We start from the raw sequence: 19,193 nt of genomic DNA, 5'->3' as shown, positions 1-19,193 counted from the left end.
AGGGAGAGCGTGGTCAACCAACCCAAAATGGGCCTTTTCTGGCCCAATTTGGAGGGGATAAGCGGGATCCTTATGGCGCCGGGTGGGATGGGTGAGACCCCCTCAAGCGCCAAAACCCCATAGAAATAAGGTAGAGGAGGTAATTAGGCGAAACATCGTTAAATAACCATCTTGTAATTAGTGTGTGGAGCACCCATATCCCACCCACCCGCCCTCCACGCCCAGGGATCGTACGAAAAATGGGGGGACGAGGTGGGATAACCTGAGGGACAAGATGGCGCCCCCGTGGCTCCCTCATGAGCAAAAAGGTCCATGTTGTGGCCATCAGGGGATAAATCCCAGTTCTGGAGGGAGAGGAGGATGATGAAGGGGGGGTGGTTGTGTCTTGTTGACCTGGAACCCCAGGAGTGGTTGGAGGATTCATGGCGTCGCTCGCCGAGGCTCCCGAAGCGGACGGAGAAGGGAGGGGGGTGATTAACCACGTTAATTAGCAGCGTGAGGTATGGACGGAGCGCAAAAGGGGACGGGGGTTCGCCGTGATTTTTGTCCCGATGGTCGGACCCTCGTGGGTCGCTCCCAAAAAGCAGCTTTGGCCCCTTGTGTGGTTGCCGGGTCAAAATGGCGGCACCTGGATCAGCTCAGGGCGCAAAATGGCGCCTGAATCATCTCAGGGAGCAAAATGGCGCCAAAATCACCTCAGGGAGCAAAATGGCGCCAAAATCACCTCAGGGCTCAAAATGGCGCCAAAATCACCTCAGGGAGCAAAATGGCGCCAAAATCACCTCAGGGCTCAAAATGGCGCCAAAATCACCTCAGGGAGCAAAATGGCGCCAAAATCACCTCAAGGATCAAAATGGCGCCAAAATCCTCAGCCCCCGAAATGGCGCCCCCAAAATCACCTCAGGCCCCAAAATGGCGCCCCCAAAATCACCTCAGGCCCCAAAACGGCGTCCCCAAAATCCCCCCAGGTCACAATGGCGTGCGTCTCCATGTCCAGCGTGCGTCTCCAGAGAAGCGCCCCATCTTTCCATGGCTCCATATCCGTCCCCCCACTTAAAACCCCCCGGGGAGGGTCTCACCCGGCGCCGCGGGGTCTCAACCGTGGCGGCGAACGGCGGGGTCTCAACCATGGCGGTCAACGGCGGGGGTCTCAACCATGGCGGTCAACGGCGGGGTCTCAACCATGGCGGCGAACGGCGGGGGTCTCAACCGTGGCAGTCAACGGCGGGGTCTGAACGGCGGGGTCTCGACCATGGCGGCGAACGGCGAGGTCTCAACCATCGTGGTGAACTGCGGGGTCTCGACCATGGCGGCCAACGAATGGCGGGGTCTCGACCATGGCGGCCAACGAACGGCGGGGTCTCCACCATGGCGGCCAACGAACGGTGGGGTCTCCACCACGGCGGCCAACGAACGGCGGGGTCTCCACCACGGCGGCCAACGAACGGCGGGGTCTCCACCACGGCGGCCAACGAACGGCGGGGTCTCCACCACGGCGGCCAACGAACGGCGGGGTCTCCACCACGGCGGCCAACGAACGGCGGGGTCTCCACCATGGCGGCCAACGAACGGCGGGGTCTCCACCATGGCGGCCAACGAACGGCGGGGTCTCCACCATGGCGGCCAACGAACGGCGGGGTCTCCACCATGGCGGCCAACGAACGGCGGGGTCTCCACCATCGCGGCCAACGAATGGCGGGGTCTCAACCATGGCGGCCAACGAATGGCGGGGTCTCAACCATCGCGGTGAATGCGCTGGTGCTGCAGGAGGTTGGAGGGGTGCGCGAAGCCCTTGTCGCACACGCCGCACTTGTACGGCGTCTCCCCCGTGTGCACCTTCTCGTGCACGGCCAGGTAGGCGACATCTTTGAAGAACTTATGGCAGAAGCTACACTCGTACGGCCTCTCCTGGCTGTGCACGCGGTGGTGCTGGAGGAGCAAAGATGGCCGAGCGAACGCCTTCCCGCACGCCTCGCACTTATAGGGCCTCTCGCCGGTGTGCGCCCGCTCGTGGATCACCAGGTAGGACGACTGCTTGAAGGCCTTCCCGCACGTCTTGCACGCGAAGGGCCGCTCGCCCGTGTGCACGCGCTCGTGCGAGGCCAGCGCGTTGGATTGCTTGAACCCCTTCCCGCAGAGCGGGCAGACGAAGGGTCGGTCGCCCGTGTGCACGCGCTCGTGCACCTTCAAGCTGTGCCCGTAGGTGAACTTCTTCCCGCACACGCCGCACACGTGGGGTTTGTCGTCGCAGTGTTGGCGTTGGTGCAAGAGCAAGGCGTTGGAGGTGGGGAAGTCCTTCCCGCAATCGGCGCACTTGAAGGGTTTCTCGGCGCAGTGGGTGAGCGCGTGGCGCTGGAGCTCGTAGGGCGTCTTGAAGCTCTTGGCGCAACGCGGGCAGCGGAAGGGTCGCTCCCCGCTATGGATGCGCCGGTGTTCCTGGAGGTTGGAAGAGCGTTTGAAGCGTTTCCCGCACAGTTCGCACCGGAACGGCCGCTCCTCCGTGTGAACCAAACGGTGGCTCTTGAAGTCCGAGTGGCGCTTGAAGGACGCTTGGCACAGGTCGCAGCGGAACGGGCGCTCCTCGTTGTGCACCACCTCGTGGCTGAAGAGCTCCCACGCCCGCTTGAACGCCTTCTCGCACACGCCGCACTGGAACGGCTTCTCGTCCACGATCACCTCGCGGATCTCCAGCTCGCCCGCCCCGCGTTTGGCGCCGGAGGCCTCATCCAGCTCGCCCACCGCGCTCCCCAGCACCAATTTGGCCGTGGAGTAGATGCCGCGCTCGTCGATGAGCTGCACAAAGTCCGGCTTAGCGCGGGCGCCGTCGGGCGAGCAGGAGCGCGATGGTCGCTCCTCATCCTCCTCGCCGCTCCGTGGCGGCTCCTCCGGTGCGTTTTCCGGCTCTTCTTGCCCGAATTCACCCCAGAGGAAGCGGAGCCGCTTCCCTCGTGACGGTCCCGGCTCCTCGGCGCTTTCCCCGCGCTTCGGTTCGGGTTTTAGGTACAACCAGTGCTTCCTCCGGCATGGCCGCTCATCATCATCCTCACGGGACGTCCTGCTGGCGCCACGAGGGGGCAAAACCCCCCGGTAGCGGCGCGAGCGGCGCGGGGATGCGTCCCCCGGTCCTTCTCGTGGTTGCGCCTCCTCCTCTTCCTCCTCTTGATCGTCGTCGCAAAGGGGAGAGGATGGCGGGGAAAACGGGGGAGCCGGGCGCCCCGCCATGGCGGCCCCTGCGGGAACAATGGGAGAGGAGACGGTTGGTTTACACGGTAAAAATGGGAGAGAAGCGGAGTTGGTTGGTTTAGATGGTAAAAGAGAAGTGGAGTTGGTTGGATTAGATGGTAAAAGAGAAGTGGAGTCGGTTGGTTTAGATGGTAAAAATGGGAGAGAAGTGGAGTCGGTTGGTTTAGATGGTAAAAGAGAAGTGGAGTTGGTTGGTTTACATGGTAAAAGAGAAGTGGAGTTGGTTGGTTTACATGGTAAAAGAGAAGTGGAGTTGATTGGTTTAGATGGTAAAAATGAGAGAGAAGCGGAGTTGGTTGGTTTAGATGGTAAAAGAGAAGTGGAGTTGGTTGGATTAGATGGTAAAAGAGAAGTGGAGTCGGTTGGTTTAGATGGTAAAAATGGGAGAGAAGTGGAGTCGGTTGGTTTAGATGGTAAAAGAGAAGTGGAGTTGGTTGGTTTACATGGTAAAAGAGAAGTGGAGTTGGTTGGTTTACATGGTAAAAGAGAAGTGGAGTTGGTTGGTTTACATGGTAAAAGAGAAGTGGAGTTGGTTGGTTTACATGGTAAAAGAGAAGTCGATTCGGTTGGTTTAGATGGTAAAAGAGAAGCGGAGTTGGTTGGTTTAGACGGTAAAAGAGAAGTGAAGCCAATTGGTTTAGATGGTAGAAATGGAAGTGGAGTTGGTTGGTTTAGATGGTAAAAGAAAAGTGGAGTCGGTTGGTTTAGACGGTAAAAGAGAAGTGAAATCAGTTGGTTTACATGGTAGAAGAGGAGCTGGTTGGTTTAGATGGTAAAAGAGAAGTGGAGTTGGTTGGTTTACATGGTAAAAATAGGAGAGAAGTGGAGTCGGTTGGTTTAGATGGTAAAAGAGAAGCGGAGTTGGTTGGTTTACATGGTAAAAGAGGAGTTGGTTGCTTTAGATGGTAAAAGAAAAGTGGAGTCAGTTGGTTTACATGGTAAAAGAGGAGTTGGTTGCTTTAGATGGTAAAAGAGAAGTGGAGTTGTTTGGTTTACACGGTAAAAGTGGTTCAGCCTCAAAAAGGGCCCCGAAACCCCACTTACGTGCTCCTAAAGGGGGGCGCGCCGCGCGGCGAAGGGGTCGGCTGCGCGGCGGTGGAGCCGAAGCGCGGCCACGAGGGCTCCGGCGCAGCGGCGGCGCCGTCGAGTCGCCATGGGGAGCGCCGGGAGCGCCGCCGCGGGGGCTGGAATGGGGGTGTCGGGGGTTAGAATGGGAATTTTAAGGGTGGTTTCGGGGGAAAAAAGGAGGGAAATGGGAGCGGTACAAGAGGCTCCGAGCCAATAATAGCACGGGAGGGACTGGGATATACTGGGGGGGGTCTGGTTGGTACTGGGAGGGACTGGGATATACCGGGGGGGGTCTGGTTGTAATGATATGAGGGGTCTGGTTGATACTGGGAGGGATTGGGATGTACTGGGGGGGTCTGGTTGGTACTGGGAGGGACTGGGATATACTGAGGGGGTCTGGTTGTAATGATATGAGGGGATCTGGTTGATACTGGGAAGGACTGGGATATACTGGGGGGGGTGTGGTTGGTACTGGGAGGGACTGGGATATACTGAGGGGGTCTGGTTGTAATGATATGAGGGGATCTGGTTGATACTGGGAAGGACTGGGATATACTGGGGGGGGTGTGGTTGGTACTGGGAGGGACTGGGATATACTGAGGGGGTCTGGTTGTAATGATATGAGGGGGTCTGGTTGATACTGGGAAGGACTGGGATATACTGGGGGGGGTGTGGTTGGTACTGGGAGGGACTGGGATATACTGGAAGGGGTCTGAGTGATACTGGGAGGGACTGGGATATACTGGGAGGGGTCTGAGTGATACTGGGAGGGACTGGGATATACTGGGGAGGTGTGGTTGGTACTGGGAAGGACTGGGATGTACTGGGGGGGTTTGGTTGGTACTGGGAGGGACTGGGATATACTGGGGGGGTCTGGTTGATACTGGGAGGGACTGGGATGTACTGGGGGGGTCTGGTTGGTACTGGGATAGACTGGGGGGTCTGGTTGTAATGATATGAGGGGTCTGGCTGGTACTGGGAGGGACTGGGATATACTGGGAAGCTCTGGTTGTAATGGGATGGGGGAGGGCAGTGAGGTGAAGGGCTCTGAGTGATACTGGGAGGGACTGGGATATACTGGGAGGCCCTGCCCCCCATCCTCCCAGTACATCCCAGTCCTTTGCAGTACCAACCAGACCCCCCCCAGTATATCCCAGTCCCTTCCAGTACCAACCAGACCCCCCCCAGTATATCCCAGTCCCTTCCAGTACCAACCAGACCCCCCCCAATATATCCCAGTCCCCCCCAATATCAACCAGACCCACCCAGTATATCCCAGTGAATCCCAGTATCACTCAGACCCCTCATATCGTTACAATGAGACCCTCCCAGTATATCCCAGTCCCTCCCAGTATCAACCAGACCCCCCCGGTACATCCCAGTCCCCCCCGGTATCACCCAGACCCTCCCAGTATATCCCAGTCCCCCCCAATATCAACCAGACCCCCCCAGTATATCCCAGTTCCCCCCAATACCAACCAGACCCCTCATATCATTACAACCAGACCCTCCCAGTACATCCCAGTTCCTCCCAGTACCAACCAGACGCCCCCCAGTATACCCCAGACCCCCCCCAATAAATCCCAGTCCCTCCCAGTACCAACCAGATCCGTCATATCATTTCAACCAGAGCCCCCCAGTATATCCCAGTCCCTCCCAGTTTCCCCACCTCAGCTCCTTTCCCCCCCCGGACCCCCAGACCCCCCGGGTTCCCCCAGACCCCCCGTTCCCGCCAAACCCCCCAGGTCCCCCTAGACCCCCCGGTCCCCCCCAAACCCCTCAGGTCCCCCTCAAACCCCCCGGTCCCCCCCAGACCCCCCGTCCCCCTCAAACCCACCGTGTCCCCCCCAGACCCCCGGTCCCCCTCAAACCCACCGTGTCCCCCCCAGACCCCTCAGGTCCCCCTCAAACCCCCCGGTCCCCCCCAGACCCCCCGTCCCCCTCAAACCCACCGTGTCCCCCCGGTCCCGCCGGTGCCGCCGCCTCAACGTCTCCCCCAGCGACGCTTCCGGCCGCGCGTGAACGTCACTTCCGGGGAGGGGCGGGGGAGGGTGGGGGGCGGAGCGGAGATGCAGGCGCATTATGGGCGGGAAATGGGGGGCGTGGCGGGAAATGGGGGGCGTGGCGGGAAATGAGCGCGGGCGCGGGAAGGCGGCGTTGTGTGGGGGGACACAAGGTGGGGACACGCGTGTGGGGTCGGGGGCACGAGTGTGGGGTCGGCGGCACGAGTGTGGGGTCGGGGACACGCGTGCAATGAGGGACACGTGTGTGGGTTTGGGGACACACGTGTGCAATGGCGGACACGTGTGTGGGGTTGGGGACACGCGTGTGGGGTTGGGGACACGTGTGCAATGGGGGACACGCGTGTGGGATTAGGGACACGCGTGTCCGATGTGGGGACAGGAGAGTGGGATTGGGGACACGGGTGTGCAATGGGGGACATGAGAGTGGGGTTGGGGACACCTGTGCAATGGGGACGCGAGTGGGGTTGGGGACATGAGTGTGGGGTTGGGGACACGCATGCAATGGGGGACACGCGTGTCCAATGCGGGGACATGAGAGTGGGATTGGGGACACGCGTGTCCGATGTGGGGACATGAGAGTGGGGTTGGGGACACGCGTGTGCAATGGGGGACGCGTATGTGGGGTTGGGGACACGAGTGTGGGGTCAGGGACACGTGTGTGCAATGGGGGACATGAGTGTGGGGTTGGGGACACTTGTGCAATGGGGACACGCGTGTGGGGTCGGGGACACGCGTGCAATGAGGGACACGAGTGTGGGTTTGGGGATATGCGTGTGCAATGGCGGACACGCGTGTGGGCTTGGGGACACGCGTGTGGGGTTGGGGACACCTGTGCAATGGGGGACACGTATGTGGGGTTGGGGACACGCATGTAATGGGGGACACGCGTGTCCAATGCGGGGACATGAGACTGGGGTTGGGGACACGAGTGTGCAATGGGGGACATGAGAGTGGGGTTGGGGACACGTGTGTGGGGTTGGGGACACACGTTTGGGATTAGGGACACGTGTGCAATGGGGGACATGAGAGTGGGGTTGGGGACACGTATATGGGGTTGGGGACACGTGTGTGGGGTCAGGGACACGTGTGTGCAATGGGGGACACGCGTGTGGGGTTTGGGACACGTGTGCAATGGGGGACACGTATGTGGGGTTGGGGACACGCGTGTGGGCTTGGGGACGCCTGTGCAATGGGGACACGCGTGTGGGGTTGGGGACACCTGTGCAATGGGGACACGAATGGGGTTGGGGACAAGAGTGTGGGGTTGGGGACACGCGTGTGGGTCGGGGACACGCGTGTGGGTCGGGGACACGCGTGTGAGGTCGGGGACACGCGTGTGAGGTTGGGGACACGCGTGTGGGGTTGGGGACACGCGTGTGGGGTCAGGGACACGTGTGCAATGGGGGACATGAGAGTGGGGTCGGGGACACGTGTGGCTCGGGGACACGCGTGTGGAGTTGGGGACACGCGTGTGGGGTTGGGGACACCTGTGCAATGGGGACACGCGTGTGGGGTTTGGGACATGAGTGTGGGGTTGGGGACACGCGTGTGCAATGGGGCACGCGTATATGGGGTTGGGGACAAGAGTGTGGGGTTGGGGACACGTGTGGGGTTGGGGACACGCGTGTGGGGTTGGGGACACGCATGTGGGTCGGGAACACGCGTGTGGGTCGGGGACACGCATGTGAGGTTGGGGACACGCGTGTGGGTTCAGGGACACGCGTGTGAGGTCGGGGACACGCGTGTGGGGTTGGGGACACGCGTGTGGGTCGGGGACACGGGTGTGGGCTTGGGGACGCCTGTGCAATGGGGACACGCGTGTGAGGTTAGGGACACGCGTGTGGGGTTGGGGACACGCGTGTGGGTCGGGAACACACGCGTGGGGTTGGGGACACGCGTGTGGGTCGGGGACACGTGTGTGAGGTTAGGGACACGTGTGTGGTTTCAGGGACATGCGTGTGGGGTCGGGGACACGCGTGTGAGGTTGGGGACACGCGTGTGGGGTCGGGGACACGCGTGTGGGGTCGGGGACACGAGTGTGGGCTTGGGGACGCCTGTGCAATGGGGACACGCGTGTGGGTCGGGGACACGCGTGTGAGGTCGGGGACACGCGTGTGAGGTCGGGGACACGCGTGTGGGTCGGGGACACGCGTGTGAGGTCGGGGACACGCGTGTGGGTCGGGGACATGCGTGTGGGGTTGGGGACACGCGTGTGGGGTTGGGGACACGCGTGTGGGGTCAGGGACACGTGTGCAATGGGGGACATGAGAGTGGGGTCGGGGACACGTGTGGCTCGGGGACACGCGTGTGGAGTTGGGGACACGCGTGTGGGGTTGGGGACACCTGTGCAATGGGGACACGCGTGTGGGTCGGGGACACATGTGTGGGGTCGGGGACACGCGTGTGGGTTCAGGGACACGCGTGTGGGTCGGGGACACGTGTGTGGGGTTGGGGACATGCGTGTGGGGTCGGGGACACGCGTGTGGGGTCGGGGACACGCGTGTGAGGTCGGGGACACGCGTGTGGGGTTGGGGACACGCGTGTGGGCTTGGGGACGCCTGTGCAATGGGGACACGCGTGTGGGGTCGGGGCCACGCGTGTGGGGTCGGGGACACGCGTGTGGGTCGGGGACACGCGTGTGAGGTCGGGGACACGCGTGTGAGGTCGGGGACACGTGTGTGGGTCGGGGACACGCGTGTGAGGTTGGGGACACGCGTGTGAGGTCGGGGACACGCGTGTGAGGTCGGGGACACGCGTGTGGGTCGGGGACACGCGTGTGGGGTCGGGGACACGCGTGTGGGTCGGGGACACGCGTGTGAGGTCGGGGACACGCGTGTGGGGTTGGGGACACGCGTGTGGGGTCGGGGACACGAGTGTGGGCTTGGGGACGCCTGTGCAATGGGGACATGCGTGTGAGGTCGGGGACACGTGTGTGGGTTGGGGACACGCGTGTGGGGTCGGGAACACGCGTGTGGGTCGGGGACACGCGTGTGAGGTTGGGGACACGCGTGTGGGTTCAGGGACACGCGTGTGAGGTTGGGGACACGCGTGTGGGCTTGGGGACGCCTGTGCAATGGGGACACGCGTGTGGGTCGGGGACATGCGTGTGGGGTCGGGGACACGCGTGTGGGTTCAGGGACACGCGTGTGAGGTTGGGGACACGCGTGTGGGCTTGGGGACGCCTGTGCAATGGGGACACGCGTGTGGGTCGGGGACATGCGTGTGGGTCGGGGACACGCGTGTGAGGTCGGGGACATGCGTGTGGGGTCGGGGACATGCGTGTGGGGTCGGGCACACGCGTGTGGGTCGGGGACACGCGTCTGAGGTCGGGGACACGCGTGTGAGGTCGGGGACACGCGTGTGGGCTTGGGGACGCCTGTGCAATGGGGACACGCGTGTGGGGTCGGGGACACACGTGTGGGGTCAGGGACACGCGTGTGAGGTCGGGGACACGCGTGTGGGGTCAGGGACACGCGTGTGGGTCGGGGACACGCGTGTGGGCTTGGGGACACGCGTGTGGGCTTGGGGACGCCTGTGCAATGGGGACACGTGTGTGAGGTCGGGGACACGCGTGTGGGTCGGGGACACGCGTGTGAGGTTGGGGACACGCGTGTGGGTTCAGGGACACGCGTGTGAGGTCGGGGACACGCGTGTGGGGTTGGGGACACGCGTGTGGGCTTGGGGACGCCTGTGCAATGGGGACACGCGTGTGGGGTCGGGGCCACGCGTGTGGGTCGGGGACACGCGTGTGAGGTCGGGGACACGCGTGTGGGGTCGGGGCCACGCGTGTGGGGTCGGGGCCACGCGTGTGGGGTCGGGGACACGCGTGTGGGTCGGGGACACGCGTGTGAGGTCGGGGACACGCGTGTGAGGTCGGGGACACGCGTGTGAGGTCGGGGACACGCGTGTGCCCTGAATCGCGCTCAGGGCCCTGTGTGCGACAGCTCCCCGCGTCCAGCACTGACGTGTCCCAGCCCAGGAGATAATGAACGGTGAATAAACGAACCCGTTAACGAGGGGGGGCGGTTTAATGGCTCCAGGGCCCCCGGGGCAGGCAGCGCGGCGGCTCCAGCGCCCGGCTCCGCGGCTCCAGCGCCCGGCTCCGCGGCTCCAGCGCCCGGCGGGCGTGCGCTCGTGAGCATGAACGGGGGCTGGGTGCCAAGCACCCGATGGGGGCTCCGGGTCCTCCCTCAGGGGCTGGAGGGCTGGGGGGGGAGGAGATGGAGCCCAGAAGGCTCCGGACACCCCCAGGTTACCCAGAGACACCCCCAGGTCCCCATAGACACCCCCAGATTGCCCATAGACACCTCCATATTACCAGAGACACCCCCAGGTCCCCATAGACACCCCCAGATTCCCCATAGACCCCCGAGGTTCCCCATAGACACCCCCAGGTTCCCTCAGATACCCCCAGACTCCCATAGACACCCCCAGATTCCCCATAGACACCCCCAGGTTCCCCACAGACACCCCCAGATTCCCCATAGACACCCCCAGGTTCCCCATAGACACCCCCAGGTTCCCCATAGACACCCCCAGATTCCCATAGACACCCCCAGGTTCCCCATAGACACCCCCAGATTCCCATAGACACCCCCAGGTTCCCCACAGACACCCCCAGAGTCCCCATAGACACCCCCAGGTTCCCCACAGACACCCCCAGATTCCCATAGACACCCCCAGATTCCCCATAGACACCCCCAGATTCCCATAGACACCCCCAGGTTCCCCATGGACACCCCCAGATTGCCCATAGACACCCCCAGAGTCCCCATAGACACCCCCAGAGTCCCCATAGACACCCCCAGATTGCCCATAGACACCCCCAGATCCCCATAGACACCCCCAGATTCCCACAGACACCCCCAGATCCCCACAGACACCCCCAGAGTCCCCACAGACACCCCCAGATTCCCATAGACACCCCCAGGTTCCCCATAGACACCCCCAGATTCCCATAGACACCCCCAGGTTCCCCATAGACACCCCCAGATTCCCATAGACACCCCCAGAGTCCCCATAGACACCTCCATATTCCCCATAGACACCCCCAGATTCCCCATAGACACCCCCAGAGTCCCCACAGACACCCCCAGATTCCCACAGACACCCCCAGAGTCCCCACAGACACCCCCAGAGTCCCCACAGACACCCCCAGATTCCCATAGACACCCCCAGGTTCCCCATAGACACCCCCAGATTCCCATAGACACCCCCAGGTTCCCCATAGACACCCCCAGATTCCCATAGACACCCCCAGAGTCCCCATACACACCTCCATATTCCCCATAGACACCCCCAGGTTCCCCACAGACCCCCCCAGATTGCCCACAGACCCCCCCAGATTCCCATAGACACCCCCAGATTGCCCACAGACACCCCCAGGTTCCCCATAGACACCCCCAGGTTCCCCATAGACACCCCCAGATTCCCACAGACACCCCCAGGTTCCCACAGACACCCCCAGGTTCCCTCAGACACCCCCAGATTCCCCATAGACACCCCCAGATTCCCACAGACACCCCCAGGTTCCCCATAGACACCCCCAGAGTCCCCATAGACACCCCCAGGTTCCCCACAGACACCCCCAGATTCCCCATAGACACCCCCAGATTCCAATAGACACCCCCAGGTTCCCCACAGACACCCCCAGGTTCCCCATAGACACCCCCAGAGTCCCCATAGACACCCCCAGGTTCCCATAGACACCCCCAGGTTCCCCATAGACACCCCCAGATTGCCCATAGACCCCCCAGGTTCCCCATAGACACCCCCAGAGTCCCCACAGACACCTCCATATTCCCCATAGACACCCCCAGATTGCCCACAGACCCCCCCAGATTCCCACAGACACCCCCAGATTCCACATAGACACCCCCAGGTTCCCCATGGACACCCCCAGATTGCCCACAGACCCCCCCAGATTCCCACAGACACCCCCAGGTTCCCCATAGACACCCCCAGGTTCCCCATGGACACCCCCAGATTGCCCACAGACACCCCCAGGTTCCCCATAGACACCCCCAGGTTCCCCATAGACACCCCCAGAGTCCCCATAGACACCCCCAGGTTCCCCACAGACACCCCCAGAGTCCCACAGACACCCCCAGGTTCCCCATAGACACCCCCAGATTCCCATAGACACCCCCAGGTTCCCCATAGACACCCCCAGATTCCCCATAGACACCCCCAGGTTCCCCATAGACACCCCCAGATTCCCCATAGACACCCCCAGGTTCCCCATAGACACCCCCAGATTCCCCATAGACACCCCCAGGTTCCCCATAGACACCCCCAGATTCCCCATAGACACCCCCAGATTGCCCATAGACACCCCCAGATTCCCATAGACACCCCCAGGTTCCCCACAGACACCCCCAGGTTCCCCATAGACACCCCCAGGTTCCCACAGACACCCCCAGAGTCCCCATAGACACCCCCAGATTCCCAAATACACCCCCCAGAGTCCCCATAGACACCCCCAGGTTCCCCACAGAGACCCCAACCTCATTGAGCCCGACCCCAGCTCAGGGTGCTCAGAGCCCCGTCCAACGGGACGTTGGGTGTTCCCATGGGTGCTTCATCCACCACCTCTTGGCCAACCTGGGCCGGGCTCTCAGCACCCTCAGCATCACAAATGGAGGTTGGAAATGGGGAATTTGGGGTCGTTTCTGCCCAAAAAGGGCTGGAATGGGGTGCACAGGGTGGTGGTGGAGTCGCCAGCGCTGGAGGGTTGAATTGATGAGGTTCTTGGGGACATTTAGTGACACAGTTGGGTTGGGGTTGGACTCCATGATCTTTGGGGTCTTTTCCAACCAAAATGATTCTCTAATTCAATGATTATGGGGCAAATTGGGTTGAAGGGACATTGAAGGGTCACCAACCATCGAGGGTTGAACAGACGAGGTTCTTGGGGACATTTAGTGACACAGTTGGGTTGTGGTTGTCGATGACCTTGAGGGTCTCTCCCAATTAAAATGATTCTCTAATTCAACGATTATGGCACAAATTGGGTTGAAGAGTCACCATCCATTGAGGGTTGAGCAGACAAGGTTCTCAGGGCCATTTTAGAGTTGGGTTGTGGTTGGACTCCATGATCCTTTGGGTCCTTCCAACGTAGGACATTGCTCCTTCCCATCATTGCAGCGGTGGGGACGGGGTCCCTGCTGCCCAAAGAGGGACCCCGGGGGTCCTGACTCACCGAGGAACCTCACGGCCGCCTCTCGCGAGCTGGGCTGAGCATCCTTGCGGTAGAGCAGGCTCTGGGTCAGGTAGTCATCCAACCTGCTCCTGTCCTGCTGCAGCTGGAGGGAGACCCAGGTTTAGGATGGGAGAACCAGGCCTAGGACAGGAGAACCAGGCCTAGGACAGGAGACCCAGGTTTAGGACGGGAGACCCAGGCCTAGAATGGGAGGCCCAAGTTTAGGATGGGAGAGACAGGTTTAGGACAGGAGACTCAGGTTTAGGACGGGAGACTCAGGTTTAGGACGGGAGACCCAGGTTTAGGACGGGAGACCCAGGTTTAGGATGGGAGACCCAGGTTTAGGATGGGAGACCCAGGCCTAGAATGGGAGGCCCAGGTTTAGGATGGGAGAGACAGGTTTAGGACGGGAGACCCGGGTTTAGGACGGGAGACCCAGGTTTAGGACAGGAGAACCAGGCCTAGGATGGGAGATCCAGGCCTAGGACAGGAGAACCAGGTTTAGGACGGGAGACCCAGGCCTAGGATGGGAGAGACAGGTTTAGGACGGGAGACCCAGGCCTAGGATGGGAGATCCAGGCATAGGACAGGAGACCCAGGTTTAGGATGGGAGACCCAGGCCTAGGATGGGAGGCCCAAGTTTAGGATGGGAGAGACAGGTTTAGGACAGGAGACTCAGGTTTAGGACGGGAGACTCAGGTTTAGGACGGGAGACCCAGGTTTAGGATGGGAGACCCAGGTTTAGGATGGGAGACCCAGGCCTAGAATGGGAGGCCCAGGTTTAGGATGGGAGAGACAGGTTTAGGACGGGAGACCCGGGTTTAGGACGGGAAACCCGGGTTTAGGATGGGAGACCCAGGTTTAGGACAGGAGAACCAGGCCTGGGACAGGAGATCCAGGCCTAGGACAGGAGACCCAGGTTTAGGACAGGAGAACCAGGTTTAGGATGGGAGACCCAGGCCTAGGATGGGAGAGACAGGTTTAGGATGGGAAACCTGGGTTTAGGACGGGAGACCCAGGTTTAGGACAGGAGAACCAGGCCTAGGATGGGAGATCCAGGCATAGGACAGGAGACCCAGGCCTAGAACAGGAGACTCAGGTTTAGGACAGGAGAACCAGGCCTAGGACAGGAGACCCAGGTTTAGGACGGGAGACCCAGATTTAGGATGGGAGACCCAGGTTTAGGATGGGAGACCCAGGCCTAGGATGGGAGGCCCAGGTTTAGGATGGTCTCCCATCCAAGCACTGACCGGGCCCGACCCTGCTTAGCTTCCCAGACCAGGCGTTCTCAGGGTGCTATGGGTGTATATATTATATATGCATACACATATATATGTTTCCTAAGTATATCCTGATAGTATCTGAACTAAACCCTTTATTCAAGGGCAGAGCAGAGGGGCAGGAGAACCTCTCTGACCCACTGACCACCCCCTTCTAACCCACCCCAGATCCCATTGGCCTTCCTGTGGTCTCCCATCCAAGCACTGACCGGGCCCGACCCTGCTTAGCTTCCCAGACCAGGCGTTCTCAGGGTGCTATGGCTGTATATTTTATATATATATACAGAAACATACATATACGTATCTATACGTTCCCCAAGTATATCCTGACAGTATCTGAAGAGGGAGGACGGTTGGCATCCCATAGTGACCAATGGCGGGTCGGACCCATGGGTGTGATGTGCATCACCACCTCTTCCTCTCTCTATAACCTTATTTTTCCACTTATTTATTATGCTTCCCCTTCCCCTTCCCTTCCCTTCCCTTCCCTTCCCTTCCCTTCCCTTCCCTTCCCTTCCCTTCCCTTCCCTTCCCTTCCCTTCCCTTCCCTTCCCTTCCCTTCCCTTCCCTTCCCTTCCCTTCCCTTCCCTTCCCTTCCCTTCCCTTCCCTTCCCTTCCCTTCCCTTCCCTTCCCTTCCCTTCCCTTCCCTTCCCTCCCCTCCCCTCCCCTCCCCTCCCCTCCCCTCCCCTCCCCTCCCCTCCCCTCCCCTCCCCTCCCCTCCCTCTCTCCTCCCCTCCCCTCCCTCTCCCCTCCCCCTCCCCTGCCCCTTCCCCCTCCCCTTCCCTCTCCCCCTCCCCCTCCCCTGCCCCTTCCCCCTCCCCTTCCCTCTCCCCCTCCCCCTCCCCCTCCCCTTCCCCCTCCCCTTCCCCTTCCCCCCCCTTCCCCCTCCCCCTAAAACCCACCAAACCCCCTGGGACCCCCAAGTTCCGCCCCCCCCCCCCCATAGCCATGGTGGACAGGTGTGAGTGGGCGGAGCATGTCAGGTGGGCGGGGCCAGCCTCGTGCCCCTGACCCTGTGCTGGCAGTGGGCGGGGCAAATTATACCGGGGGCGTGGCCAGCATTGTGGGCGCGGTTGCGAATGTCAGTGGGCGGGGTCAAACATATAGGGGGGCTTGGGGGGTTGTGGGCGGGGCTGCTGCAGTGGGAGAGACATTGCAGGGGCGGGGCCAGCCCGGTGGGCGGGGCCGCGAGCAGCACTGGGCGGGGCCAATTATATAAGGGGTGGGGAGTTTTGTGGGCGGGGAATCTCAAGGGGCGGAGCCAGCCCTGTGGGCGTGGCTGCGAGTGTCGTGGGGGGGCAATTATACAGGGGGCGGGGGTGGGCGGGGCACCTCAGGGGGCGGGGCCAGCCTTGTGGGCGTGGCTGCGAGTGGCAGTGGGCGTGGCCAATTATAGAAGTAGCGGGGCGTTCTGTGGGCGGGGCTGCCGTAGTAGGCGTTGCTGCCGTAGTGGGCGGAGCACCGCGTGGGGGGGCGTGGCCACCGTTTTGTGGGCGCTGCCAGTGGGCGTGACGAATTATACAGGGGGCGGTGCGTGGGCGTGGCGCGCTGGGGGGGGGGCGGGCGGGGGAAGTGGTGGGTGTGGCGTTGCGCGCGCGCACGGGTGGGGGCGTGGCCGGGGGGCGTGGCGCCGGCGGTGGGCGTGGCCGAACCGCTCCGCTCCGCTTCGCCGCGCCGGGGGCTCCGCTGCGGCCGCTCCCCGGGGCCGCCCCCGCCGCTCTCGACACCGCCGGCAGGTACCGAGCGGGGGGGACCGGGGACGTAACGGGGCCGGGGGGGACCGGGTCGGTCTAACGGGGCCGGGCGGGACCAGGTCGGTTCTAACGGGGTTGGTGTAACGGGGCCGGGAGGGACCAGGTCGGTTCTAACGGGGCCGGGAGGGACCAGGTCGGTTCTAACGGGGCCGGCTTAGCGGGGTCGGGAGGGACCGGGTCGGTGTAACGGGGCCGGGCGGGACCAGGTCGGTTCTAACGGGGCCGGCTTAGCGGGGTCGGGAGGGACCGGGTCGGTGTAACGGGGCCGGGCGGGACCAGTTCGGTCTAACGGAACCGGTCTAACGGGGCCGGCTTAACGGGGCCGGGCGGGACCAGTTCGGTCTAACGGGGCCGGCTTAACGGGGCCGGTCTAACGGGGTCGGTCTAACGGGGTCGGGCGGGACCGGGCCGGTCTAACGGGGTCGGTCTAACGGGGTCGGGCGGGACCGGGTCGGTCTAACGGGGCCGGTTTAACGGGGTCGGGCGGGACCAGGTGGGTGTAACGGGGCCGGTTTAACGGGGTCGGGAGGGACCAGGTCGGTTCTAACCGGGCTGGTTTAACGGGGCCGGGCGGGACCGGGTCGGTTCTAACGGGGCCGGTTTAACGGGGCCGGGCGGGACCGGGTCGGTTCTAACGGGGCCGGTTTAACGGGGTCGGGAGGGACCAGGTCGGTTCTAACCGGGCTGGTTTAATGGGGTCGGGAGGGACCAGGTCGGTTCTAACCGGGCTGGTTTAATGGGGTCGGGAGGGACCAGGTCGGTTCTAACGGGGCCGGTCTAACGGAGCCGGTTTAACGGGGCCGGGCCGTGCAATGCACGGTGTCGGTGCAAGGCTGGGGGTGTCGGTGCAACGGAACCGGTGCAAGAATGGGGGTGTGGGTGCAAGGATGGGGGTGTCGGTGCAACGGGGCCGGTGCGGGGATGGGGGTGTCGGTGCAACGGGGGCGTGCAAGCACCGGCGTGTGGGGGGGGGGATGCGCGTAACGTGGCCGAGCGGCGGGCGTGCAAGAAGGCGGGGGGGGGGGGGGCGGCTGGTGCAACACGCCCGGCGTGCAAGGCGGCTCCGTGGGTGTGCAAGGGGGGGTGGTGTGCACCGGGGAGCTCCGTGCACCGGGGAGGCGCTTGTGCAAGGTGTGTGGGGGGGTGTGTTTGTGCAAGGGGTGATGGTGACACGCGTGCAAGAGGGGCGGGGACACACGCGTGTGTCACACACGTGGCTGCAAGGTCCCCGCGCCCACCGGCTCGGCCACGTGTGTGGCACGGGTGGCCCCCCCCACCATGCGTGTGACACACGTGTGTGTCCATCCCCACGCGTATCAAGGGCGTTGAAGGGGGGGGGGGTGTTGCACACGCGTGTGCAAGCGGCCTCGCACGGGGATTGTGGCCTCGTTAGGGCTCGTTCAGCCTCATTTCAATGCCCCCGTCGCGCGTGGGCCGGGCACACGCGTGTGCGAGCGTGCACGAGGCTCCTGCACACACGCGGGCCGTGCAAACCCGTCGGCGCGTGCAAGGAGGGCGTGCGAGCACGTGGGCGCCTTATGGGGGACGCGTGCGGCCGCTCGCGCGTTCGCAGGCGGCGCGAGCGTGCGAGAGGCCTCGTGCGGCCGCGCGTGCAAGAGCGCGCACGGAACCTGCGGGCGCTTGCGTGTGCAAGCGCGGGCGTGTCGGGGGGGGGCTCGACACCACGCGCGTGTGCGCTGGGGGGGTTGCACAAGGGTGCGTGTGCGACGCGTGGCGCGCGGAGCTTTTGCGCGTGCAAAGGGGGGCGAGGGGCACACGCGCGTGCAACCGGACGCCTGGGTTCCTCCATCCCTCCCCCAAACCCCCCCCCCCCCCACCAAGGGCCTGGCAGCACCTGACGGTCGCCATAGCAACAGCAAAGGATTCTGGGGGAAAAAGGGCCCGAATTGGGGTTGGTGGCGCACGAGGGGTCCCCGTGTCGCACGAGGGGTCCCCGTGTCGCACGAGGGGTCCCCGTGCACCGGGCGAGCGCCCACGCGTGTGCACAAGGGGGTCACAGGTGCCTCTCTGTGCGTGGCACGCGTGTGTCCCCATTGCTCGCGTGTGTTCACACACGCACGCCCACGCTTGCACGCTCCCACGAGTGCTTGCACACTTGTCCCCGTGCACGCACGCTGCTCCGTACGTGTGTGCCTGGCGTGCACACGCTTGCACACATGTGCTCCCACCGCCTTGCACACACACGTGCTCCCCCGTGCACACACCCCCTTGCACACGCGAGTGCTCCCCCTTGCACACGTGTGCTCCTTGTGCGCACACGTGCCCGTGTGCGTTCACTTTGCACACGCGTGTGCACGAGCTCCTGTGCACGCACACTTGCACGATCACGCCCCTGGTGCACACGCGTGCTCCCTGTCCACCCACCCACGCTTGCACACGCGCTCCCGGTGCACACTCGTGCACGAATGCACACGCACGCTCCCAGTGTCCACACGTTTGCACACACGTGCGTGAATGCACGTGTGTGTTCTCCATGCGCACACCTCCCTGCACACACCCCCATGCACACACGTGTTCCTGGTGCACGCACACGCTTGCACACTCATCCTCCCATTGCGCACACCCCCATGCATGCACGCATGCTCCTTGTGCACGCACACG

General features: G+C 62.8%; 2 protein-coding genes across 2 annotated transcripts in view; one reads left to right on the top strand and one right to left on the bottom strand.

Annotated features, from left to right (window-relative positions):
* Window positions 1-191: 191 nt before the first annotated feature.
* LOC136114305 (uncharacterized) lies at window positions 192-17,851 on the bottom strand. Its single transcript, XM_071801058.1, has 10 exons — window positions 17,810-17,851; window positions 17,296-17,348; window positions 17,004-17,158; window positions 16,760-16,883; window positions 16,126-16,711; window positions 15,830-16,084; window positions 13,537-13,639; window positions 10,342-10,540; window positions 4,288-4,427; window positions 192-3,230 (listed from the first exon to the last, which is right to left on the bottom strand). Exons 1-10 carry the CDS (start codon window positions 17,849-17,851, stop codon window positions 1,735-1,737), a joined length of 3,153 nt encoding a protein of 1,050 aa, XP_071657159.1. The 3' UTR covers window positions 192-1,734.
* The window catches only part of SHANK1 (SH3 and multiple ankyrin repeat domains 1), a 77,254-nt gene continuing 74,505 nt past the window's right edge, over window positions 16,445-19,193 (top strand). The window contains 1 exon segment of the mRNA XM_071801057.1: window positions 16,445-16,553. The gene's annotated coding sequence lies outside the window, so the exon portion shown is untranslated.

The sequence above is a fragment of the Patagioenas fasciata genome, chromosome 35 (genome assembly GCF_037038585.1).
Source record: "Patagioenas fasciata isolate bPatFas1 chromosome 35, bPatFas1.hap1, whole genome shotgun sequence".
NCBI classification, from domain to species: Eukaryota; Metazoa; Chordata; class Aves; order Columbiformes; family Columbidae; genus Patagioenas; species Patagioenas fasciata.
Note: the sequence above shows the minus strand (reverse complement) of the source record. Positions and strands in the feature narration are given on the sequence as shown.